The sequence below is a fragment of the Oncorhynchus keta genome, chromosome 19 (assembly GCF_023373465.1).
Source record: "Oncorhynchus keta strain PuntledgeMale-10-30-2019 chromosome 19, Oket_V2, whole genome shotgun sequence".
Classification (NCBI taxonomy): Eukaryota; Metazoa; Chordata; class Actinopteri; order Salmoniformes; family Salmonidae; genus Oncorhynchus; species Oncorhynchus keta.
The window spans coordinates 19,159,262-19,185,810 of NC_068439.1; the positions used below are offsets into that span (position 1 = coordinate 19,159,262).

The window sequence follows — 26,549 nt, forward strand, 5'->3', positions numbered from 1 at the left end:
ATTAGCTATGGTGGATGTTGTAGCCTACTGTAGGCCTGTGTTAGCTATGGTGGATGTTGTAGCCTACTGTAGGCCTGTGTTAGCTATGGTGAATGTTGTAGCCTACTGTTGGCCTGTGTTAGCTATGGTGGATGTTGTAGCCTACTGTAGGCCTGTGTTAGCTATGGTGGATGTTGTAGCCTACTGTAGGCCTGTGTTAGCTATGGTGGATGTTGTAGCCTACTGTAGGCCTGTGTTAGCTATGGTGGATGTTGTAGCCTACTGTTGGCCTGTGTTAGCTATGGTGGATGTTGTAGCCTACTGTTGGCCTGTGTTAGCTATGGTGGATGTTGTAGCCTACTGTTGGCCTGTGTTAGCTGTGGTGAACGCTACATTTGTAAACAGACATCCGTTTTCATGTACTTGTTGGGCTATTTGATTCTTAATCTATTGAAAAAAGGTGTTTGGTTTACTGATAGAAAATACATAATGATGATTAAAGAAGCTACTTGCATACTGGCAGGGTCTTTGTATTCTCCTCTTGGTCGTGAAGATGATGTGGAAGGAAGAGTTAAGTTCTATATATATCACCAAAAACACAAAACAATCTTTCAACTCCAACCTCATTTAATAATATCATCATCGTAAAACATGAAAGCACTTTAGTCATTGAATGGTGTCGTTTTGGAACATTGGACATGCTTTATTTCAGAACTTTCACACTTTATTTAAACATCTCACATATACAAAATAGGTACAATAAACTTTGTGGTTTTGAGAGAGAGGCCGCCTAAAATCCATTAAAAATGGATAAAATAATGTGCTGTCAGCATGAACACTGCATTGATAGGGGGAATTGAAGGAGTAAAATGTCTGAACAAAAAGAAAACAAAACTTCCAAGACAAAAAAAAAATATTTAAAAAACCAGAAACAAAGTCAAAACCAGACAAACAGACCAGATTTAGGAAAATTCCACCTGCTTAAAATGGGGTTTATCAGGGGGACCTGTGCAAGACTCAAAGTCAATACAAAGTAACACAGTGAGAATGAGTGGTTTCCTGCTTTTCCACAGCTGCATGTTTAGCACCATAGATCTCTGCTTCAAGTAATTCAGCACCTTTGATACAGGACAGAGCTTGAAGCCGTAGAGTTCGTAACATCTACGTTGTGGATCAGACAGCTTCTCAATAGAATTTTCTAAAACACAGGCATGAGGTAGCTTCAACCTTTTTTTTTTTATAAAAAAAAAATGTGGTTTTAAACCTCCTCTTTGGAAGATATACAAAGACCACAAAGTGATGCATACTTTCAGCGTTTTTATTACACTTATTAGATTTTTTACAAAATGTTGACATGTTCCACAACATGGTGTTTTCCCGCGTCTCTTTGGGCTGCTGTATTAATTTGCATTGCACAAAGCTCCGTTCAGTCCATTGGTTCTCTCCGATAGAGCCCAGCTTAAGCAAGTGGATGCGCAGAGGAAATGAGCATTCAGTATTAAAAAAAAAAACACAAAGGGCAGAGATTCTTTTTTTCTTTCTTTCTCCCTTTTTTTAATTTATCATGAGTCTATTTATTTGAAACAGACTGGGCCAATGTCCAAACCAAACTCTTGATCAGCTTCACCAATGTCCAAAGGTGCAATGTCGAGGATGGGCAGGCGAGATGGTTTATTTGTTCTGTATTCAATGACTGTCTTGCTCCATTGGCCAGTGTGTCTCTGCAGAGGTAGGATGAAAGGAGAAACCATGTATCAGAATAGTGCACTCAGTATATCATATCTTGATATCAGTAGAAACCTATGATACTTTAAATAAAGAGTCAGGTTCCTAACTCTTTCACTAACCAGGAAGTTACAGAAAACTACCCTGAGTTCACCCTTCTACCATGCACTGTATCTACTTGTGGGAGTGAACACAGAGAGAGAATGAACAAAGCTATTGTTCCAGACATTGCAGGGTAAAAGAAAGGGGACTTACAGTGCAGCCGTCCTCCAGAACGTTGAAAGTGAAACGGCTGTTGCCCTCGGCCCTCAGCTCCACGTCGTTGGAACCCTGCAGGAGCACAGCCTTCTTCAGGTTGCCGTTCTCTCCGTCCATGTACGCCACGCTGTTCTTGCAGTGGTATGTGATGTTCTGTGTAGCCTGGTTGGCCAGGAGACGCATGAAGGCCAGTTGTGTGGCCATGCTCTGAGGGCTCAGGGTCTCGTCGTTGTAAGCAAACTGAGAAACAACATAGGAGTTAAGACAGGATCACTGTCAAGGTGCAGTATCAAGCATTTAGAGAAAAACCTGGGTGAAGAATCAGAGATCTGATGATCTCTTTCAAATGAAACCAATGCAATCAGGTTTATGGTGCTGGAGATGAATGTAAGCCAATAACATGGGTCTATACAATACTACTAAAATATGCCTAGAATCAAACTGGTGTACCAATCACATCAATTTATCTTCCTCTCAGATGTTCAAACTGTCTGCTCTTGTCATTAGAATCAGTGCAGGTTCAGTCCGCTCACCTCAGTACCACCGTTAATGGTCTCGCCGAACCAGACGTGCTTCTTGTTCTCAGAGCTCCTGTACCAGTTCTTGCGGGCGATGCTCTCGGGGTGAGGGTGGATGCAGGTGTGTCCGGTGGAGAAGTCACAGTAGGCCTTGATGGCGTCAGCGATGCAGCCCTGGTTGGGGTCGATCCAGTAGAAACCTGCAGGAGAGTACAAGAAAGAATGACATTGATTATCATTGATAATGTTATGATTTCTAGTAGTAATACTTCACTGGGGTTTTGCTGTGTTTAGGTGTTGTTTGTGTTTTGAGTTTCAGGTTATTATTACTATTCAACATGATACTGTCTATTGTATGGGTTTGATCGCTCAAGGAGAGTATTGATAGTGACATGTAGGGTGATAGATAAATAATAATAGCCATTTAGCAGACGCTTTTATCCAAAGCGACTTACAGAGATAAAGATATGGAAAGTTAGTCTGTGTTGAGACTAGAACGAATTACAGATTTTAGTGGTTAAGAGTTTACAAAGAGAGTGTGAGGGTTCTGTGGCAACTCAGTGAGTCAAACTATCAATGAAGAGAAAGACCGATGTTTGTGCCACCAACTCACCGCTGCTCCATTCGGGGTGGCTGAGTCGGATGTCTCTGCAGGTACGGGCGGGGTTCTTCTTGGAGCCCTCGGGGGTGAGCAGGTTCTCGATCTGGGAGTTCAGGGACTTGATGGTGGCGTCCACCTCGTAGTCCTTGGCCCTGAGAGAGGGCTGATCGGCTCTGTACTCATCGTATCCACCAGACTGGTCATATCCACCACCAGCGGGACCTGCGGGTCCGGGAAGACCAGGAGAGCCGGGTGGACCCTGTGGGCGAGAGAAGAGAGTTGCTATGTTAACAACTAGTGTCTGCCTTCACACCTTAAACAATCATTCCCCTTTGTCACCAATTCTGTGGCATTTGGCTGACTGGCTGACTGAGGCAGTTATGTGAGTACTAGATATACTCACAGCAGGTCCAAGATGTCCAGGGGAACCACGGTGTCCAACAGGTCCGATAGCACCATGACCTCCAGCTCTACCATCCTTACCAGGGGGACCATGGGGTCCGGCGGGGCCCTAGAGACAATGAGAGGTGTCAAATACATGTATCTGTCTAGTTGGAAGATACAATGGAGGAAGCGTTTGATGTGGATAGTAATAGTTACTTACTCTGGGTCCAGCAGGTCCAGTGATACCAGCAGAGCCAGTCTCACCAGATGGTCCCTGTAGGGGAGAGATATGATTAGACAGGAGAGCTCAGGGGTAGCTAAAGTTGGTCCCTGTAGGGGAGAGATACGGTTAGCTCAGGAGTAGCTACAGCATAAGAACATTGTCGTACTGCAAATTATTCAGATATTTACGTGAAGTGGCTATAAGGCGTCTCTAAATGAAATGGTGAAGCCAATACAAACTTGGGCATATGGGATGGGATATTTAAGGATATGAGATTAGATCATATTGAATTGATCTTAATGGATGGAGAATGGATGGTCACAGCAGTCATGATGACTTACATTAGGTCCGGGCATTCCCTGGAGACCACCATGTCCACGCAGACCCTTCATGCCTCTGTCTCCCTTCTCTCCAGCGCCACCCTTCTCTCCACGGGGACCAGCAGGGCCCTACAACACAAAGAGACACAGAACCATAACACAGGTGTGTTATTTCACATTTAGTATAGGCACAACTAGGCTATGGCTACAGTATAGTCTTACAGTATAGGCACAACTAGGCTATGGCTACAGTATAGGCACAACTAGGCTATGGCTACAGTATAGTCTTACAGTATAGGCACAACTAGGCTATGGCTACGGTATAGTCTTACAGTATAGGCACAACTAGGCTATGGCTACAGTATAGGCACAACTAGGCTATGGCTACAGTATAGTCTTACAGTATAGGCACAACTAGGCTATGGCTACAGTATAGTCTACAGTATAGGCACAACTAGGCTACGGTGATGCACTAAGATAGTTGAAATGATTAGTGGAGTTCTAATTCAGCAGTCCGAGTCAAGATGAGGTTGGACAGGGTACTCACGGGGGCACCACGAGCACCAGCAGCACCGACGGGACCACCATTTCCAGTGGGGCCCTATAGAGGCAGAGAGGGAGAAGATATATCCACATCAGCATGCTAGAGATAGAACCACAGGAACCATTCTTCTGTGTAGAGTAGAAGTGATGTTTCTGTTTCATGTGAATGCTTTTTTTCTATAATTATTGTAGTATTTATTTAACCCTAATTTTACCAGGTAAGTTGACTGAGAACACATTCTCATTTCCACTAATGACCTGGGGAATAGTTACAGAGGTTATATGGGTATGTGAAGAAGGAGCCTCATGGGAAATACTGTAACACCATGACATTGCTAACATGGACTCCACCGTCCTCCTTCTAGAAACCAGGTAAAACGTGCCCTTCGTCAACCCTGTTCAGGGGGTCCAATTCGGGTAGGGGGGGGGGCACTTACAGACTCTCCACGGTTTCCAGGTCTGCCAGCGGAGCCAGCGGGTCCGTTGGGTCCAGGTTGACCAGAGCTTCCAAGGGCTCCAGGAGAACCAGGCTCACCACGGTCACCCTGCAAAGTTAAAGATTCAAAGTTGAAAGTTCAAGACATTATAGTTTTAACTGATATTCATATGAACTTAACATGTTCCTGAGATGAAGTTTGTAAAATGGAAGCCCAAGGGAACATTTCCACTCCACTACAAGATGGATTTAGTCCTGAATTCACCTCAGGTGAACAGTGCCTTCAGTACTGTGAGGTATAAATTACACTCCGGGGTGAAGTTTTCCCAAGGTAGCAATCTAGGATCAGTTTCCCCTCTACCAATCGTAACCTTAACCATTAGAGGGGAAAATGCTAAACGGACCCTAGATTAGCATCTAGGGGCAACTTCACCCTACAGCATAACTGACAGAGAGTGTACCTTGAAGCCAGCAGCTCCGGGACGACCGGGAGGTCCATCGTTGCCAGAGTTACCCTGTGGGGTGACACAATAGCATGTTAATTGTGTTGCCATGGGAATTGTGGGTGAACTAAAATGTAGGATTTGGGCCATGTATCTAGAATACAGGCTCTGAGTACTTGTTTAACACATCAAACCTTACCTCACGTCCAGCTTCTCCCTGAGTACCAGTCATACCGGGCATGCCAATGTTACCAGAGGGACCACGGGGTCCAGAGGCACCAGCAGGTCCAAGTCTACCAGGCTCACCCTGAATGGCACAGAGTATCACAGGGTCAACACAGTACAAACACATACCATAGTAAGTAACTATGTACTGTATCCATAACTCAATGGATCGCAGCACAAACACATCTGGTTGTCTGGGCTCCACCTGTCTGGAATAGAACTGTAATTTGCCCCATTTGATCAAAATCATTCCCATAAAATATGACAAATTGCTATTTTTACAGAGCCCTCTTGTTTGTTCTGTGGCCGGATTTGTCTGCTAGGGCAGTTTGAATAATGTTTTGAAACAGAAGGTGTGATGTTCTCACCACAGCACCAGGACCGCCAGGAAGACCCTTGTCACCACGGGAACCAGGCAGACCAACGAAGCCAGAGGGTCCGAGCACACCTTGGGGTCCAGCGGTACCAGGAGCACCCTGAACAGGGACAGGAGATCAGGAGGTGAGAGTGGAGAAAAGCAGAGAACAGAGAAAGAAACACAATCACTTTCCCCCGTCATCGCCATTAGTGGTGAATGGGGGTGTTTTGTTATGCAGCCCAAACAATGTAAAACGCTTTGAGACCTAATGAAAAGCTAGCTTGGTCCCAGAATGGTTCTGTGCTGTTTTGCCAACTCCTATGGTCCTATGACAAAACAGCACAAACAGATCTGGAACCAGGCTAGTGAAAGCCACAGCATAAATCCTTTATTGAGGAGAAGCTTACTGAGAGGCCTCAATGGGAGTTATGATGACTTACGGGAGGACCGCTCTCTCCACTGGGTCCCTTGTCTCCAGCGATACCAGCGGGTCCAACAACTCCCTGCTCTCCCTGAGGTCCACCGGGGCCAGCATCACCACGGAGACCACGAGGGCCATCCTTGCCAGCGGGACCGGCGGAGCCAGGGGGCCCAGAAATACCCTGTGTGTAGGGAAGAGGACAGGTGGTTGTTGAGAATAAAAAGTGGGAGAAGTATCTGTGTTTGTTCAGAATCAGCCAGGATGTTATCACTGATAAGAGACTGACATGAGTGAAATATGAACACAAGGGGTTTGAATAACTACATGATGTCTAGACAGCATGATATTGCTTCTAAGTACAGATGTAGGCTCTTAATTCTAGCCAATTTGCTATAGCAAGAAAATAAACCTGCAGCAATAGGAAATGTGGATTATTATGAATGCACATTTTTGTAGAGGTTGATCATTTCTTTGTCAGGGAATGTCAAAGTCTAAATTACAGACTTAAGAAGCCTTTTTAAACCTCAAACACACCACACGTTTTAAATGTGTAAAAGTTATCTTGCAACAGGGTGATCAAATTAAGATCCTACATCTGTACAAAATGGCACCTCCGTGTGTGTGTGTTAACACTACTGCCGCACTTACAGCGGGACCGGGGCCTCCAACTCTACCGGCAGCACCAGGGAAACCGGTCAGACCCTGATGAGAAAGACCACACACAAAGGTCAAAGGTTAGAAAGGTTAGAAAGCAGCCAAGGTCACAGAGATATGGGGTGTCGTTGTGTGTGATATCAGTGACAGTACTTACAGAAGGTCCAGCATCACCACGACCACCAGGAGGACCAGCGGGTCCGCTAGCACCCTAGACAAGCACAGGAAGTCAGTTTGCATCATCTTCACAAGTAGAGGATATCATTCCCAGTGAGGATGTACATCTTGGAATAATAACATTTGCCACTTAGCAGAGGCTTTTATCCAAAGTGACTTAGTCATGCCTGCATACATTTTACATATTTGTGGCCCCGGGATCAAACCCACAACCCTGGCAGTGCAAGCACCATACTTTACCACCTAAGCCAAACAGGACCATGTACTGCATATAATTGTCTGTGTGAATGATTCAGTGGATTCCCATTGAAGTAGGTGGTAAGAATGGGCTGTGTGTCACACACTGGAATTAAGAGGGCCAACTAAGTAAGTGACTTACAGAAGGTCCAGATTGGCCAGAAGGTCCAGCAGGGCCGGCGGGGCCGACATCTCCCTTTCCACCAGCGGGTCCCTTCTCTCCTCTAGGGCCAGACTGACCATCAGAACCCTGCATGGGATGCACAGACATGGGTCAGAACAGAGCCCACAGAACAAAGGCTGCAGAAACACGAGGTAGTGTGTGTAAAGGTGTGTGCACACTAGTTTGTGTATGTGTGTGTATTAGTCTGTCAGACAGTGAATTAGTGTGTGTGTTTGCGTGTGTGTTTCCATACATCGGTCAGTGAAGGAGTGAGTTTGCGTGTGTGTTTCCATGTTAAAGAACATCACTATATTTTGATGCATACATGTATGTGACGTGTTTGTGTGTGGTTTCAGGGTATCAACCGAATGAGTACTTACAGGGGGTCCGGCGAAGCCGGGAGGCCCAGCAGGTCCACCCTCTCCACGCTCTCCCTAAATCAGAGCAGGAACACAGAGGCAAACGGTCAGAGGAGCCCATCCATGTACAGTAGAGATCTACACATCCATCCAACCATCCAGACAGATAATCAAGCATCAACTAGACACTGATATAACATGACATTGTTGGATTCTCTCTTGAAATATACTTATTCCTGTCGCCATACTAGAATTTATTGATTACTTTACATCTATAAGAAATGTATATGTTGGGGTCAATGAAGGGTGACTAGGAACTCTGTACAGAAAGTTACTGTGTGAGACAAGGGGCAGTACAGAAACTTACTGTGTCAGACAAGGGGCAGTACAGAAAGTTACTGTGTCAGACAAGGGGCAGTGCAGAAAGTTACTGTGTCAGACAAGGGGCAGTGCAGAAAGTTACTGTGTCAGACAAGGGGCAGTGCAGAAAGTTACTGTGTGAGACAAGGGGCAGTACAGAAAGTTACTGTGTCAGACAAGGGGCAGTACAGAAAGTTACTGTGTCAGACAAGGGGCAGTACAGAAAGTTACTGTGTCAGACAAGGGGCAGTACAGAAAGTTACTGTGTCAGACAAGGGGCAGTACAGAATGTTACTGTGTCAGACAAGGGGCAGTACAGAAAGTTACTGTGTCAGACAAGGGGCAGTACAGAAAGTTACTGTGTCAGACAAGGGGCAGTACAGAAAGTTTCTGTCTGTTCAAACATTTTATTGCTGAAAATTAATATTTATACAGAAGGAGGTAAAGAGCAAAAGTCTAGTCTCAGTTCCTGATAAAGGCAGGCCAGTTCCTGTAGAACTAGGATGTGGAACTCAACTCGAGATAAGGTAAACAGTTGGAGAGAAGAAACCTCTGGGAGGGGGGCCAAAGGGGCCCTCCCCGAAGCCCACCTAACTACAGTCCTATCACACACACGGCTATGACAACAGCAGTAAGAGGAACAGGCTGAGTTCCTGCCTAGCAACAGAGACAGATTGTTTATCTTAGACATACTAGGAGGTGACTCCGCCTAGTCAGAAGGCATAAATATGCTTGTGTGACTTGTATGTTGTGTTTATTGCTGAAGCACCCAGTGGGTTGAATGAACTTGGTATGAGATTTTTCTAGTCGTCTGTTTGAGTTTTTACTCTGTTTGTTTAGAACCTAACAACATGATAGTGTTGACTGATATAGCGTCTATATTGGGTAGATATTCTGAATATTAGATCATGTTAGTCCTTAATTCCTTTGATGAGGGGTGATGAGCAGACGTGTTATAATATGTTATAGATGTGTGATAATGTGTTATAGATGTGTTATAATGTGTTATACAAGTGTTTGTAGGTACTTACACTGGGTCCACGAAGACCAGCAGGTCCGGCAGGGCCGAAGGAGCCAGACTCACCCTGAAAGAGAGCAAAGATGAGAATGTGTGGGCTGAATCAATCCAGTCTGTATAACTTTGATCAGTCAACCCTAGACCTTCAAGTTCCACAGAATATCCAGTATTTAAGTGTATTGACTAATTGTTTCCAAAAATGGAAAAATAGTTGTTACTATGACTACCATCATCAACTGCCATATGCTGGTAGATGAGTTTGAAGTATGATCATGTATAATGGAGCAGGTGTCCAGGCAGTGTGCTTTCTGCCAGGTTCATGTCCAGCGAAAATGTTTTGAAACAGGGTGGTGATTGTCCAATTAGAAATGCTACTTTCTGTTTTCCGATGCAAAATGTTAAAAAAAATATGGGTGAGCGGTATGGTGTACCCTCCTGAACATGACCCTGGTTTCCATCCTTTGGAGATGACATCAGCTGTTGTGACCTCAGCAGTGTGCAACTGCAAACTGCCCAGCAGATGGCGAGGTTGAGATTCTAGCTTCACAAGCTGTGGCAGGTGGTGTGCTCATAGTCCTTCTCTTTGGTTTGGAGTAGACAGGCATTTGTTGTTGTCCAAATATTCAGAATGACCACACTCGACAATATGGTCCAGTCCATATCTTGATCACTTGTGGAGAGCCAAAGAGTGAAACGGCCATTGACATCATTGCTCCTCTGAAGGTCAAGTCAAAGAGTCTTGAAATGGCCATTGACATCATTGCTCCTCTAAAGGTCAAGCCAAAGAGTCTTGAATTGGCCATGGACATCATTGCACCTCTGAAGGTCAGTGAACATTAGGCCTACTCCATCTTGGATGTCTTGGAAATGCACAATCGTTGACAAATCTTCCCTAAGTGAGCCCCACATTATTTCTCATCATCTGAACCAACGTATTTCCTTCATCCTTAGATATCCTTTCATGTGTTGAAGTTAAAGGAGCCGATATTCAGGCTGTTTACCTTTTCACCATTAGCACCGGAAGGTCCAGGGGGTCCACTTGGTCCGGCGGCACCCTAGAAAGAGACACAAGGTAAAGTCAGACTAAAACCCAATAGAGACAGAATAACAATGAATTGGATGTTGTTTTCATTGTGAAAGTGACCACATTAGGAGAGAGGAACTTACACGGGCGCCGTCTCTTCCCATGTTACCCTCAAGTCCTCTGTGTCCGCCCTCACCCTAGATTGGAAAGGGGGAAAAGACATGTTACTCCTTTAAAATAGCCATTATATACAGTTGTTTTTAGTCTAGGTCTATCAGATAAAATCAGTATTTCAAATTCTCCCAGTGTTTGTACTGTAGGACAACTTTATCAAGCACTGCATTTCACATCAGCATATCAGAAATTATAATTGACATCAATTATAGCTTTTATACAACTTTTCACATGATTTCTGTTTTTCTTGTGAAATGTAACTTTTTTATATGTTTGCAGGCGGCATATTCTGGGGGGACTTACCTTCTCACCCTTGGGTCCGGGAGTACCACCAGCACCGCGCTCACCGGGCATACCACCGGGTCCTTGGTGTCCGGCGGCACCAACAATGCCGACAGAACCAGGCTCTCCCTGAAACAGAGACATTGGTGAAGAATGGTTCCACCTATAAGCGATCCAACTCATGGAGCAAGCTCGTGAGTGGTTAGGAGCTTCATCTGACTACAGTGCTTAAAAGAACAGTGGTCTATTTCTCATACAGAATACACCAGTACTATCAGAGCTATCGTTCATATATTTTGTTTATACCGACTGTAGGGTCAGGAGGATTTCCAGACCATATGATCTGACCAGGTGAACAGGACAAACTCTGGGCCTTGTTTACTAAGACCTTCATAGAGCTGTGCTCACCTTGCCACCATCGGGGCCAGGAGTTCCAGCAGGTCCACGAGCACCGATGGCTCCCTGAGATCCGGCAGAACCAGCAGGACCAGAGTTTCCACGCTCTCCCTAGGTACAGACATAGAGAGAGAGGGCAACAGTCAGCTCCAGTGCTCTGTCATGGGCACACCACAGTATGTACACATTACAAGTGTGTGGATGTGAATTGTAAAAATAGGGTCTAGTTAAGGCCTATATAGGGCCTTCGTCCTACTTAAGAGTACAGGTAAATGGGTGAACAGAAACATGTGTTTGGTTGACCAGCTGTTAGAAGATAATATAATATAATAATATATGCCATTTAGCTGACGCTTTTATCCAAAGCGACTTACAGTCATGTGTGCATACATTCTACGTATGGGTGGTCCCGGGAATTGAACCCACTACCCTGGCGTTACAAGCACCATGCTCTACCAACTGAGCCACAGAAGGACCACCAGATCATACTTAATGTTCTGTGAGAGGGATTCATGAGTGAGGATATACCTTGACACCAGCGGGTCCTGGGAGTCCCTGGTCTCCGGGCATACCCTGTTGAGAGATTAATGCTTTGTTAGTTAAAAATATTACAAAACAATGCTTTGTTAGGTCAAAATATTACATAGTGAGAATATGATTAAAATATACTGAAATAAACAGTAAGAGGTAACATTTCTATAAACAAAAACATATTTTGCTGTTAGTGATTGTGGAAATATATATGCATTTGTGGATGTTGGTTTGTTATGGCTTTGTGGATGTACAATGGGTTTGTGTTACAGTCAAGGTTCTAGGTTTGTGGATGTACACTGGGTTTGTGTTACAGGTCAAGGTTTGTGGATGTACACTGGGTTTGTGTTACAGGTCAAGGTTTGTGGATGTACACTGGGTTTGTGTTACAGGTCAAGGTTTGTGGATGTACACTGGGTTTGTGTTTCAGGTCAAGGTTCTAGGTTTGTGGATGTACACTGGGTTTGTGTTACAGGTCAAGGTTTGTGGATGTACACTGGGTTTGTGTTACAGGTCAAGGTTCTAGGTTTGTGGATGCACACTGGGTTTGTGTTACAGGTCAAGGTTCTAGGTTTGTGGATGCACACTGGGTTTGTGTTACAGGTCAAGGTTCTAGGTTTGTGGATGCACACTGGGTTTGTGTTACAGGTCAAGGTTCTAGGTTTGTGGATGTACACTGGCTTTGTGTTACAGGTCAAGGTTCTAGGTTTGTGGATGTACACTGGGTTTGTGTTACAGGTCAAGGTTCTAGGTTTGTGGATGTACACTGGGTTTGTGTTACAGGTCAAGGTTCTAGGTTTGTGGATGTACACTGGGTTTGTGTTACAGGTCAAGGTTTTAGGTTTGGTTACTCACTTGGTTGCCAGCTTTGCCTGCCTCACCGGCAGGTCCAGCAGGGCCGGGTAGACCCTGGAAACCTGGTGCACCAGAGGGCCCCTGCTCTCCCTTCTCACCAGCGTTACCCTGTAGAAGAGGATGGCATCAAGTTCAATCAAATACAGTTCACTGTAAGATAAGATTCTAATTATTACATGTGTGTATTTAAATGAAATAGTGCAGACTACTTACAACGACTCCAGCTGGGCCGGGAGCTCCATTGTTGCCATCAGCACCGGGGCCTCCCTAAGCAGAGACAGGGAGAGAGAGGTAGGTGAATGATCAATGATCCATGATAGTTTGGTCAGAGTTTATCCTGGAACTCATGATTTGAGGAAACACAACTCTATTGTAATGACCGACGATAAATCTAGAGTAAGTAATACATTTGTTTGGACTGTTTGGCTAGCGCCCTGTCAGTCCTACGAGGTCACAGATTTAGGATACTCAGCGTTACCAACCGCACATTTGAGAGATATCTACCATAATAGTAAATTAATTCCCTTTTACAGTAGAGAGTTGATAATGTAATGAATGTTGTCTGATGCGGGAGTACTTACTCTCAGACCAGTAGAGAGTTGATAATGTAATGAATGTTGTCGGATGCGGGGGTATTTACTCTTAAACCAGTAGAGAGTTGATAATGTAATGAATGTTGTCGGATGCGGGGGTATTTACTCTCAGACCAGTTGAGAGTTGATAATGTAATGAATGTTGTCGGATGCGGGGGTATTTACTCTTAAACCAGTAGAGAGTTGATAATGTAATGAATGTTGTCGGATGCGGGGGTATTTACTCTCAGACCAGTAGAGGGTTGATAATGTAATGAATGTTGTCGGATGCGGGGGTATTTACTCTTAAACCAGTAGAGAGTTGATAATGTAATGAATGTTGTCGGATGCGGGGGTATTTACTCTCAGACCAGTTGAGAGTTGATAATGTAATGAATGTTGTCGGATGCGGGGGTATTTACTCTTAAACCAGTAGAGAGTTGATAATGTAATGAATGTTGTCGGATGCGGGGGTATTTACTCTTAAACCAGTAGAGAGTTGATAATGTAATGAATGTTGTCGGATGCGGGGGTATTTACTCTCAGACCAGTAGAGAGTTGATAATGTAATGAATGTTGTCGGATGCGGGGGTATTTACTCTTAAACCAGTAGAGAGTTGATAATGTAATGAATGTTGTCGGATGCGGGGGTATTTACTCTCAGACCAGTTGAGAGTTGATAATGTAATGAATGTTGTCGGATGCGGGGGTATTTACTCTTAAACCAGTAGAGAGTTGATAATGTAATGAATGTTGTCGGATGCGGGTGTATTTACTCTTAAACCAGTAGAGAGTTGATAATGTAATGAATGTTGTCGGATGCGGGGGTATTTATTCTCAGACCAGTAGAGAGTTGATAATGTAATGAATGTTGTCGGATGCGGGGGTATTTACTCTTAAACCAGTAGAGAGTTGATAATGTAATGAATGTTGTCGGATGCGGGTGTATTTACTCTTAAACCAGTAGAGAGTTGATAATGTAATGAATGTTGTCGGATGCGGGGGTATTTACTCTCAGACCAGTAGAGAGTTGATAATGTAATGAATGTTGTCGGATGCGGGGGTATTTACTCTTAAACCAGTAGAGAGTTGATAATGTAATGAATGTTGTCGGATGCGGGTGTATTTACTCTTAAACCAGTAGAGAGTTGATAATGTAATGAATGTTGTCGGATGCGGGTGTATTTACTCTTAAACCAGTAGAGAGTTGATAATGTAATGAATGTTGTCGGATGCGGGGGTATTTACTCTCAGACCAGTAGAGAGTTGATAATGTAATGAATGTTGTCGGATGCGGGGGTATTTACTCTTAAACCAGTAGAGAGTTGATAATGTAATGAATGTTGTCGGATGCGGGGGTACTTACTCTCAGACCAGTTGCACCAGTAGGTCCCTTATCACCACCCTTGCCAGCCTCACCCTGGAGGGTGAAAGGGAAGAAGAGAGCATGGAAATGTCAGATGAACATCATGTTGATGTTCAGACCATCATCAAGATAAGTACAACTCTTTCTACTCCTAAAATCATTCTGTCCATATTTTATTTTATCCTTCAATATCACTTCTTTTTTACTCTTTAGATCATAATCTGTCCATAGCGAAGTGCAACAAGACCCTAGCTGTCTCTCTCATGGTCCAATCTTATGCTATCAAGTCATCCTCGAGCAGATCTCTACTTGCTGGTTCTACTTCCAGTTTCTACTTACTCCAGGTCCCTTGGGGCCGGGGAATCCGATGTTACCGGGCTGGCCTCTGGGTCCAGTTGGGCCAGGGGGACCAGTGCGGCCATCCAGACCAGCAGCACCCTGGAAGAGGAAACACACAAAACAACAGGGATCAGATATGACACACCACCACCAGGTGGGTGTTAACATTGGTGGTGGATGGGGTGGGTAACCGTACCACCAACACAATGTAAGTGCTTTAAACCAATCCATTACCATGGCACCAGTTTTATTGTATACTTTTTTTTAAATGATGTAGAGCATTTGAAAGGATCAATATTGGAGATGACATGTTTGATCACTTACAGATGGGCCTTCTTTGCCTGGGGGTCCACCCTGTCCAGAGTTTCCAGGGAGGCCCTATAAACAGACAGAACTTGTTAGTCATTCAGCATCACAGCTAGAGAACACATGCTATATTTGGTTCAGAGATTAGACAATCAGAGAATCCATTACACATCTGATACAAATATTTTGATTGACGGGTGTGTGTAACACTTACTCTGGCTCCAGTCAGACCAGACTCGCCAGCACGACCGGCATCACCAGGGGCTCCGCGGATACCAGCAGGGCCGGTGGCTCCACGAGCTCCGGGCATACCCTGTCAGAGAGAGGAGGAGGAAGAGCAACCCATGAGTACAAAACAGTCACTAAATTAAAAGGTAAAAGTCCGTTTTTTTCTGCTTTTGAACAATTGTCATAATGGTAAATCATATTTTTGGTAACTTACAATGGGACCACCTCTTCCTTCCAGACCAGGCAGACCACGAGTTCCAGCACCTCCCTACGAGACACACACAGAGCGAGACATTATTCAACCATAACCACTCATCTGCAACTTATATCAAACACACCACAAAATATTTACCTAGCCTGGGTCTGGTAAACTGGGTCTGGGATAATATACTCACTCTAGCTCCACGCAGACCAGCGGGCCCAGTGGCACCAGCCTCGCCAGTTGAGCCTCTCTTGCCCTCCTCACCAGCGGGACCAGCGGCACCCTGGACACCAGAGTGACCCTGAAGGAGAAAGCAGAGACATTAGAGACTGCCACAAACACACCATGTATTGACATAATGCTAGAGCATACCTATACTGCTAAATAGCAGTAGTATGGATACTCACTGGCTCTCCCTTAGCACCAGAATCTCCCTTTTGTCCAGAGGGTCCAGGGTCACCCTGCATTCAAAGAAACACAGAAACATGATCAAATCACTCAATATTCATACCGATTGTGTGAATAAAGTAAATGTTCTGTGAATAAAGTTAAGTGTTGTTGCATTGGTTTTTAGGTCCAGCAGTACTCACACCAAGGCCTCTAGCTCCAGTGGATCCTTGGGGGCCCTGGGGGCCGGGACCTCCTCTTGGGCCAGGGAAACCAGGGGCTCCAGCAACACCGGGGAGACCCTAGAACACACACACAGAATGGAAGAAATTATGAGTAAGGAGACAGCTGAAGGACCTACTGCATAAACATTACCTAATCACATTACCCAACATCCAATGGTTTCACTATAACAGTTACCAATGGCTAATATCACATGTATGTAATGTGGGAACAACTGAAATAAGTTCTGTACATCATGAATTCCAAAGCTAAAGTGATTCATTGTTGATGTTATTTGAGTGATATTTGCTGTTGTGCTACATTCATAACTCATATCTCTGTACAAGTTCAAGGATCAAGTGAACAAGATTTTACATCTTGACCCTTGTCTGGCCCTAAATTACCATTGAACTGTCAATCTAGTCTACCCACAATGCAACTCTGGCCAGAATACTTACAGCAGCTCCCTTGGCGCCGTTGATACCGTTGTTACCAGGGTTACCCTACAAGGAGAGGAGAAGGAAAGAGAGTGTTGCAGACAAGTGTGTGGAGGTGCCAAGACGACAAGAAACCATGATGCAAAATAATGACGCTACATACAGTACATCAGGAAAAGAGAACCAAGATAGAGCCTTCAATACGACATGTTTCACACTGTGAGAATGTTGTGGTTTATTGGTATCTGTGTATACTTACAACGGGACCGACGGGGCCAACAGCTCCATTGATACCGGGCTCTCCTCTGCCTCCCTGAGGTCCAGATGGGCCATTGGATCCAGCACCTCCAATCTCTCCCTGTAATAGAGTCACACCATCCAGTGGGCTGTTTTAGGATGCTATATAGATGTTGTATAGATGTTTTATGGTATATAAATCCTCATGGGAATACTATGTTTGGAATCAGTAGTTTGGTCAATGTGATTGGCCCCTTTACAGTAAACCAATCAGATTACCGGATAGTGATAACCAATTAGAGAGTTATGATGTTTTGGGTGTGGAGAAAGCTTCTTAGATGTGCCTTTACAGTTCCCAGAACTGTGAATCTGTGAATCTTCCTTGGTGTCCACACTAATAACGTATATGATATTCTACAGATGACATTTTACAGGTGATGTTCCAAGGATGATATACTAAGGATTGTGATAATGAAGAACTGCTCTGGAGATGACCATGATGACATCACACTTACCTTGGGGCCAGGGGCACCAGGGAAACCAGGGGGGCCAGCTGCTCCAAGAGGACCCTGTGAAACAGGAAATAGAGAGAGGACATAGTTAAATAGAGGTCAAGGGTTACAGTAAAGTGTGTTAGATGAAGCTACCCCTAGAAGCAGATGATTTAACTTCAGTTTTAGCATTTCCACCTGTAATGATTTAGGTTATGATTCGGGGAGGGACCAGATTTGGGCCTAAAGGCACAGTGACTTCTATCTGGCATTATATTACACAACAGAGGGGTCACATGTATGTGATACATTAGGTTAAGGGGTCAGAGGTTATTGGGTCAAAGGGGAGCCGGACTCACAGCAGGGCCGGCGGGTCCAGTGCTTCCATCAGCACCACGGGCACCAGCTGGTCCAGCAGGGCCGGCACGCCCTCTCTCACCATTCAGACCACGAGAACCCTGGGGGGAGGGTAAGAGAGAGAGAGAGAGAATGGTTGAGGACAAGTGCACTGGGATTTTGTAATGTGTCTGTATGTACTGAGAATTTGTTGTATATAATGTATTCCTGGTTGTACAATTGATGTCCTCATCTCCACTGTGTGTGTCCTTTGCAATCAGCTATGTGAATGTCTTTTGAATGTGACAAATGGTAAAGAATCATTGTGAGGTACATTCAGACTCTATGCATGTGACATGTTTCATTAGTGATACATGTACATTTGCCTTGCCTGGCACCTGACAACATGCTGATGCTGACATTCCCCTCTAGGGAACAATACGAGGGAAAAGACAAGGGTGACGTCGTGTGTGAACTTACAGCTGGTCCGGGGGTTCCGTTAGCTCCATGGGCACCTGTCTCACCCTATGTGAGAAGCAGAAGAACACGTATTCAGATGACAGGCACTCATAGGAGGTAGAAAGTTACGATGAGTTTGAACTTTGGGACATATCTAGATTGGTAAGCATGAGTGTCCTAAAAAAATGTATTCTCTGAGATTTAGAAAAAATACGTAGTACTATGCATGTTAGTGGTTAAACAAGAACTGACCTTTGAGTAACTGCTATCAACGTAGAGTGATCAAGACTAAACGTGTGCTACTGTATGTGAAACTCACTTTACTTTTAGGTGTTACGGGGCCTGTTTCCTGGACCCAGATTAATCCTATATGTGGAATAAAAAGCATGCACAATGGATCTCTCCATTGAAAGTGTTTCCTAGTTCTGGACTAGGCCTAATCTGTGTCTGGGAAACTAGCCCACAAAGTGATGGAGGAAGGTGTGGCTGCAACGTTACCTTAGCACCAGCGGTACCAGACTCTCCCTTGCGTCCATCCAGACCATTGTAACCCTGGAGCACAACAAGAACAGGTTAGCATCCTGAGACAATACACAACTATTATAGTCTAAAATCTATTAAAACTGTAAAATATGTATATCAAATTATATTTTGTCCCCATATCGTTCAGAGCATATTGATTAACTGAGGGAGTTTTTGGTTTGATCATTATCTAGAGATCTCTGCTTCTTGCATTCTATTTGATATGGGATGCATTTTCGCTCAGCTTCATGGGATACAACTCCTAACTTCCCATAATCACCACAGTTTTACCTTCATATCACAAGCTATTCCCTTCATAGTGCACTTGACTGGGGCCACATAGGTTAGAAGTAGTGCTCTAAATAGGGAATAGGGTGTCATTTGAAATGAGGGATATGTGTGCAAGAGGAAGCAGGTGGAGATGTGTGGGATACATATTTTCAGAACATGACGGGGTCACATTCAGTGAGGTGCAACATTACAGAGCATCCAGATAGAAATGTATTACGTAGAATAGACACGCTTCTCTGTCATGTGGAATAGGGAATCACATCAGCTCTATATAAGTCACCTCTATATGTAACCTTCAGAGCATTGCACCCACCTGAAGGCGTTGGGGAGATATTAGGAGTGGCAGGGCCTAGCATGTATTTATGTAAATACTCACTCTGTGTCCCTTCATTCCAGGAAGTCCAGGAGTTCCGGGGAATCCACGAGCACCCTACAGATCGAGAGAAGAGATTAGAAAAACTCTTTCTCTGCATATTTTAAGTGATAACACTTAGTGGGTTCATGCATATTTAGTGTCAAATGTATATTTAGTTAACAAATCTGTCAGCTCTGGACATTGCCCTTACCTGAGTTCCGGGGCCACCTCTGTCACCAGGCTTGCCAGGTCTGCCGTTGTTACCCTACAAGTGAACAGACAAGCTGCATTAGATGTGTATACTGTAGGTCCAATATCATGAAAGCATTTGTAGCATTTGGAGTCTGTAGATTTTCCACATTCACTTATCGCCCCAGTAGGCAAGTAGTGCCACAGTTAATTATTTCAAAAGTTAGACCAAAATAATGCAGATGATTTTAACTGTTTACTTACATCCTCACCAGGTTTGCCAGCGGATCCAGTGGGTCCACGAGCACCAATGGAGCCCTTGGATGAGAGAGAGGTCAGAGGTCAGAGGTCAGGGTTCAGAGTTAAGGTCACTTTCACATTCTAAGTTCTAGGTTCTAAGTTATAAATTGCCTTTCTGTGCAGTAGTGTCAATTAGTAAAAGGCTTGATGATTAGTTGACTAATGAAATTAGGTGTGCCAGTTTAGGTTAGAGTTTCATCTTACAGTCTGTCCGGGCTCTCCAGGCTCTCCAGCGTGTCCTGTGAATCCTTGGGGTCCCTGTTGATGGGAAGACACATCAGTGAGCCATTTTATCAGTTAGGTGTAAGGAGCAGAACCAGGAGTTATTCCATCCTGACCATGTGGTCTGACCAGGTCACTTAGTCAAGAAGACCTTCTGGCCTTTGTGTTGAGTTTATATGAGAGAAAGACAACATTGAGTCATTTGACATATTACATATTACATTAGTGAACTACTTACAGGGGATCCGGGAGGTCCGTTGGGTCCTCTAGATCCCATTAAACCCTGAGGAGAGAAAGACAAATCCGATTCAAATAAGATCAAACAAAAGCACCTACATCATTTCAATACTGTTCAATGAAAGTGCACATCCAATTTCGATATAAATATGTGTATGGGGGAATGCAATTGGAAATATGGCAACCCATTTGCATAAAATCGGGGAACGCATGCCTATAAAAATCGAGAAATGTATAAGGTCTTATCTGAAATGAAATGTATGAGATCTTATCTGAAATTAAATCTTAAAGAATTTGGGAGGAAGGGGAATACAATTCGAAGAGAATATAAGGGTAATTGGTTACCCAATTAGTATTCTATTGGTAAACACTTAGCTATCTATGTATCTATAATAATATAATATATTATTATAGATACATATATTATTATCTATGTATCTATTGGTAAACACTTAGCTATGAGAGGGGTCACAGCAACAGATAAAGAAATAACTGCAGTGCACCTATCATGTCCAGAGTTTGGTGTAATATTCTGGCAGCTGCTCCATGCAGGACGATGAAGAGGTTATGATCAGTGGCATAACAGTGCATGATCTACAATGATCTATTCCACAACGTTGTTTCTGGCTGAATTCCAATATAGACCCATAGGCACTGAGAAGATTGGGAATAGGTAGAAGCCTTACAGTTATAACTCTACCTTGCCCTCTCATAGGCCAGGTGGGATTTTCACAACATTACTTGCTTACATCCATCTTATCAGATCCACACAAGTGCCTAGGGACCAGGGCTAGGCAAGGGCTAGTGCCAAGGGAATATGCCTATGGGCTAAATAGGGACAGTGCCAGGGGCTGGTGCCTTGTAGGTGGGGGCTACAGGATAGTGCCAAGGGGTGAGGGTTTAATTTGGGGTTAATTCATGGTCACCCCCTCCCTCTTGTATATTTGGGGCCTCACCATTGGTCCAGGTCCGGGGTCACTGCCCTTTCCTCCATCAAACTGAGCAGCAAAGTTCTGGCAAAAGAAAAAAGGGACACAAATCATTAGCACACAAATTAACAAGGAATAAAAGCCATGTCTAGATAATTATGATAATATACATGTATTGTGACAAATAATAATTGCATAGTAGTCATAAATTCCATTGGTTAATCCCAGATGTTCGGTTGAGGGCCTTGAGACATGAGAGTAGTAGTCCTTAGTGTCAAGCATGATGAACCACAATGAACAATATTGACAAACTGTACCAGTATTGAACATTTATTTTTGGTCTAAAACGAAATAATCTCATAATATAAACTCACTGAACCTACAATCACCATGTCGTGTGTAATAACATGGTAGTAACTATGTAACAACAGCACTGGCAGCTATGTTTATGTTTTACTGTGCCACAGGGTCATTGTGGGGTCATAGGGTCATAGACCACAGGGTCAAAGGTCAACAGGGTATGAGTTCATCAGGGCATGAGGTCATGAGAGTTCCTCAGGGCATGAGGTCATGGGGTCAAGACTACCCAATTCAACCCATCCCTAGTGAGTAAGGCACACTTTGAACACTTAACATGGCTGATTTGAAAGAGGAACCAAGTGCCATGCCTGATAAACACACCAGAGCAGATGGGTGTTGTTGGGTGAAAAATGTCTGCCATCTTCTGAGGGACAAATTACAGCCAGTGAAGAAAATGGATGACATTTTCTGAGTTACAGAACTGTCAGTAATTTTTTGAGTGAGAAAATGAGGGTAATCTTCAGTTACAGATCTGTCAGATATTTTCAGAGTAACAGAACTGTCAGTCATTTAGAGAACAGTAGGGACATTTTTAGAGTAACAGAACTGTCAGTCATTTAGAGAAAAGTAAGGACATTTGTGGTAAAAATAATATAGGTGAACTTACTCCTCCAAGTCCAGGGGGACCAGGGGGGCCGGCAACACCGGGAAGTCCAGCTTTACCATCTCTTCCATTAGGACCTTGGGGACCCTATCAGACAGAAAGAAATACTTACTATTAAAGAAAGTCTGAGCTAAAATACTTTATGTTCTATACATATTTCTGTTGTTGTTGATGACTTTCTATTTCAGTTTTGTTTTCTGTTTTGCTTTCTGGTGTGATTGTACTGTCCTGCGACATACTGTAAGTGCTATACTCCTACACTATGGAGAAATGGGAAAACATATTACATAAGCAAAACTACACCATTTCTATGATTTACATCATGTATAATTTATTTAAAATCATATAAAATAATATGTAATTGCTAATATGTTCATATTATAGCTGGGTAAAAATACATCCAATAATATTATTGTCAACATCGAGGATCTAGATCTCTGTGTCATGACAACAAGGGGTGTGGCCACACGGGGTAGCCCTCTCAGAAATGTGTATTTAAACAAGTGTAGTGACTTACAGACACATAACATACAATCTCTACACACCAATGGAAAATTACAATAATTATTGAACAAGGAAAATGTCAAAGCATTTTTAAAGTTCACACAAAACAGCTGGGTTTAATTTGCTTACCCTGTCACCTCGAGGCCCCTTAGCTCCTCTTGGGCCCTATGGTTGGAAAATATCTCAATCAGACAAACATACAAGACAGATGACTGAAATATATGTTTTAAAAGCTTATCAGTGCCTCAAGCAGAGCAGGTTATAGACCCTAATCTCAAATGAATGATGCATCAATGTTGATACATTTGAAGGTAGTATCACAATATGTGTCATAATGTGTACGTATGTGTACGTAATGTGTACATAAACTTGACCTTACGGTTTAAGGACAAGCATATCCACACATTAACTTTACTGTATGAGTCAACAGTGCATGCTGACTAGGCCTCAACATTTGATCTTTGACCTTTGAGCCTGAGCCACAAAGTTCAGATATGCCACACTTTTCTATACTAGTAAATGACACATAAGAACATGTTTGCTCACCTTGAGTCCCCCCTGGATAGAAAATAAGATAAATAAATATAAGATTTATTTATTCAGTCTTTTCCACCACATTTCTTATGTCATTCAACGTGTAGGCTATATCTACTATAGATCAGCTTTTTTCATCCCTCTTATTTGCCAACAAAGCATATTAATTGCCAGTGTCAAAACATTATTACATGCATACATGTATATTATAAAGCCACATGCTCGTGCAGATAACTACAACAAATATCAAACACATAACACATACAGATCTAATGTTATCTTATTCACAATTGCAGAGAGATGTTTAAAAGAGCACAATGGAGCTGGTTTAACTGGCTGAAAGCCAAATCCAGATTGATGTTGGATGACAGTAGGCTATGCAGGTGGATAGACCAATCAGTCAATCAATCAACCCTAATCTATCATAATCAGTTCACCTTTTAGATCCACTGCCCCTTTAAAACATCAGAATGCCAATATAACTGCTGAGATACAATATCCAGGTGAGCAATTTGTAGCAATCTCAACTATACCAGGCAATTCTGAACAGGCCAAACTTCCTTCATACTGTAAAATAAATCATAGTAGGAGTGCTGATCTAGGATCAGGTCCCCCCTGTCCACATAATGTTTTTTGTTATGATTTAAAAGGATAAACTGATCCCAAGATCCATATTCACTAGGTCTCAGAGAAGTGCTGGCCTGGAATGTATCTGCAATGTTTAGCTTTCAAACCTCTTCCTGATCCTATTAAAGGACATCTTGTGCCCAGTGGTCCCATGGGTAAAGCAGCACCAGCACGGGCGGTTTTAACTTTCACTGACACTAGCCCTGACCAATAGGACCCTCACCTATTCATTGGCAGAAAGTGAATAAAAAAGGGGGTAGTCTAAAATGAAACTGAAACAGTCTGCTATAGTTGAGATCGCTCAAATTGTCAACAGAGGGATCTTTTCACCGAATATCAGCTGGAATTTGGAACAGACAAGATGCAAAAGGTAAAATATCTTCTAAAAGCTGCTTGATAGATAATATCATGCACATGTACTAACCGCTGTGATGTTGCAATAATGAGGAAGAGGAGGATGAGGAGAGGAGGAAGAGGAGGAGAGGGGAAAAGGGATACTCAGTTAGAACATGATAACTTTAGGAAAAACAAATGTCTGACATATGAAGTACAATCATTTTTTTGTTGTAGCAGACTACATGTTTATCCACTTTCTATGTTCCAACCATTTGTTCAATTCAAGTCGCCCTCTTCTTTTCCTTCAGACTAAATTACTGGTATGAATTCTGTGGTTGTATAATATACACAGAACTGGATCTAATCAATGAAATGCAAGGGAACTGATATTAGCCTATATCCAAATGTATGAATAAAGATTAACATTAGATTAATCTAAAATCTTATCTGACAAAATAAACAAAAAGTGAAAGTGATAGAAGCTGGCCACATACATGTGCTAATTCAGTTAGTCAACACATTTGGGTTTCAGGAGGCCTGAAGTTTTTTAGGGCCCATAGTACTGTAAGCATTGGCTCAATACACACACTGCTAATAAACTAGCTTCTACAGTTAAACAGCAGTTGTCTCTCAGGAATGTATCTAAAAACCATTAGAATCTTCTGCATTGTTCACAACATCCTACTGACTGTTCATTTCAGTGTGAATCGAACACTAGCTAACGAGAAAACAGTCAGGTGAACACAGGTCTGTACTGCCACATCCCATAAGGACAACAACTTGGCACTGTGGTGGAGAGACCAGAAAAAAGTATTGTGTTTTTAGGTGTGGATGCACAACTATAACTCAAGTGAGAAGCTGTTTTTTTTACAATACCTTCATTTTTAGGAGTTCAATTTGGTATAAATGACTAAGCCTCAGTGGTGTCCTCAATCTGATGTGGCATAACAACTGGTAATTTATTCTACATTTGGTCCTGCCCTGCTGATGATGGAGTGGCATTGCACCTCCTCTTAAATACTACGGTGTCAGGCCCTCACCACGAGGAGGCACCTTTGGACACTAAAAATAAAATAATCATGGAAAATATTGTTTCAATTTATATTACTTGTAAATATAAATCAAATGTCATGTATTGCTTGAAACTAATGCATTATATTCTTATAATACTGATAATAACTTTTTTTCAAACTAAATAGCCCTAGCCCTAACCCTAACTATGCAAAACCTTATCTTCCACAATGCCCAGAAAATGAGTCATACATTGCACTAAGTCACTTCAATAATATGTAGAAATAATTATATGTATGTATTTCTATAGAAAATAAATCGAAGAGGCTTGATGTTAATAAGGATCCTATTCAATATGACCACTAGGGGGCGGCCTTTCAATTCCCTATAATAAAAGTTAATTGCCTGGACTCCTGAAACAATACGTACAACGCCCCAAACTTTTAATACTAGGAGTTTACAGATAAATTCCATTTGTAGTCTAAATGTTGGTAGTTCCACTGTTCTAAAATCTATTCAAAAAGCACTAAATTACAACTTCCTTCAAGGCTGTTTTTTTTTCTCATCAGGGCGTTTCTCTCTCTCTCTCTGAGACTAATCAAATTGACAATTGTATCCACGGAAGAATAATGAAGAATCCACCGAAATGACCAGGATCCGATCGGTTTTATACGGGTTAGCCAGAGGGAAGCCATCAAAAGAACTTTTAGCTGTCCTCGGGTTGATTTCCAAGTAAGTTCCAAATAAAAACCCAAGCATAAGAGTCCTCCCGAACTCTTAAAACGGGACCAAAAATCCTCGGTAAAAGACAAAAAGCAGATATCAAACTTACATTGGCATGATGCTAGCAATGAAGTTACTGCAAGCAGCAACAGAATCCGGTTATCCACAAAGCTGAGCATGTCTAAGCAGACATGCAGACTCCTTGTGCTGCAGTGCCCTGTTTTTAACTACTTCAAGCAGGCATACAGTTGTGGTGACTAGAATAACTCCAAGCTCGGAAACCTGCTGCCGTGATGCTAGAATAATAAAGACCAATCAGTCCTATTTATATGGCAGGAGGTTCCTTTGTCTGCGTGTCAAGAGTTAGCCCCTGGACCAATAGGAGAAGTGAAATCCTATGACTCCCATCCCATCCCAGCCCCAATAAGTCATGTGGTCCTTCATCTCCAGCCTTCCCTCAGAAACGTTGGCAATGCTTCGGCGATGATGACGAGTGCAACGGTTTAATTAGATCCATTCTTGAGGACGTGGACAATGTAGACGTTTTAAAAGGAGCAAG

General features: G+C 43.1%; 1 protein-coding gene across 4 annotated transcripts; it reads right to left on the reverse strand.

The window, feature by feature from the left end:
- Positions 1-653: 653 nt before the first annotated feature.
- Positions 654-26,296, reverse strand: LOC118370848 (collagen alpha-2(I) chain). Of its 4 annotated transcripts, XM_052469960.1 has the most exons (49): positions 26,100-26,296; positions 24,846-24,847; positions 22,889-22,924; positions 22,259-22,342; positions 21,319-21,375; positions 20,364-20,408; positions 20,108-20,161; positions 19,868-19,921; positions 19,626-19,679; positions 19,436-19,489; positions 18,745-18,798; positions 18,268-18,312; positions 17,811-17,909; positions 17,476-17,529; positions 16,983-17,081; positions 16,745-16,789; positions 16,268-16,366; positions 16,085-16,138; positions 15,871-15,978; positions 15,690-15,743; positions 15,462-15,560; positions 15,266-15,319; positions 14,942-15,040; positions 14,603-14,656; positions 12,878-12,931; positions 12,665-12,772; positions 11,807-11,851; positions 11,291-11,389; positions 10,904-11,011; positions 10,570-10,623; positions 10,404-10,457; positions 9,416-9,469; positions 8,046-8,099; positions 7,645-7,752; positions 7,246-7,299; positions 7,083-7,136; positions 6,454-6,615; positions 6,024-6,131; positions 5,630-5,737; positions 5,449-5,502; positions 4,989-5,096; positions 4,556-4,609; positions 4,030-4,137; positions 3,686-3,739; positions 3,485-3,592; positions 3,094-3,340; positions 2,496-2,680; positions 1,960-2,202; positions 654-1,700 (listed from the first exon to the last, which is right to left on the reverse strand). In XM_052469960.1, exons 1-49 carry the CDS (start codon positions 26,167-26,169, stop codon positions 1,554-1,556), a joined length of 4,059 nt encoding a protein of 1,352 aa, XP_052325920.1. In that variant the 5' UTR covers positions 26,170-26,296; the 3' UTR covers positions 654-1,553. The 4 variants fall into 4 exon arrangements, with proteins under 4 accessions (XP_052325920.1, XP_052325917.1, XP_052325918.1 ...); XM_052469957.1 differs by lacking the exons at positions 7,246-7,299; positions 24,846-24,847; positions 26,100-26,296 and having other exon boundaries at positions 22,889-23,050; XM_052469958.1 differs by lacking the exons at positions 9,416-9,469; positions 10,404-10,457; positions 10,570-10,623; ... (2 more) ...; positions 24,846-24,847; positions 26,100-26,296 and having other exon boundaries at positions 22,889-23,049.
- Between the last annotated feature and the right edge of the window lie 253 nt (positions 26,297-26,549).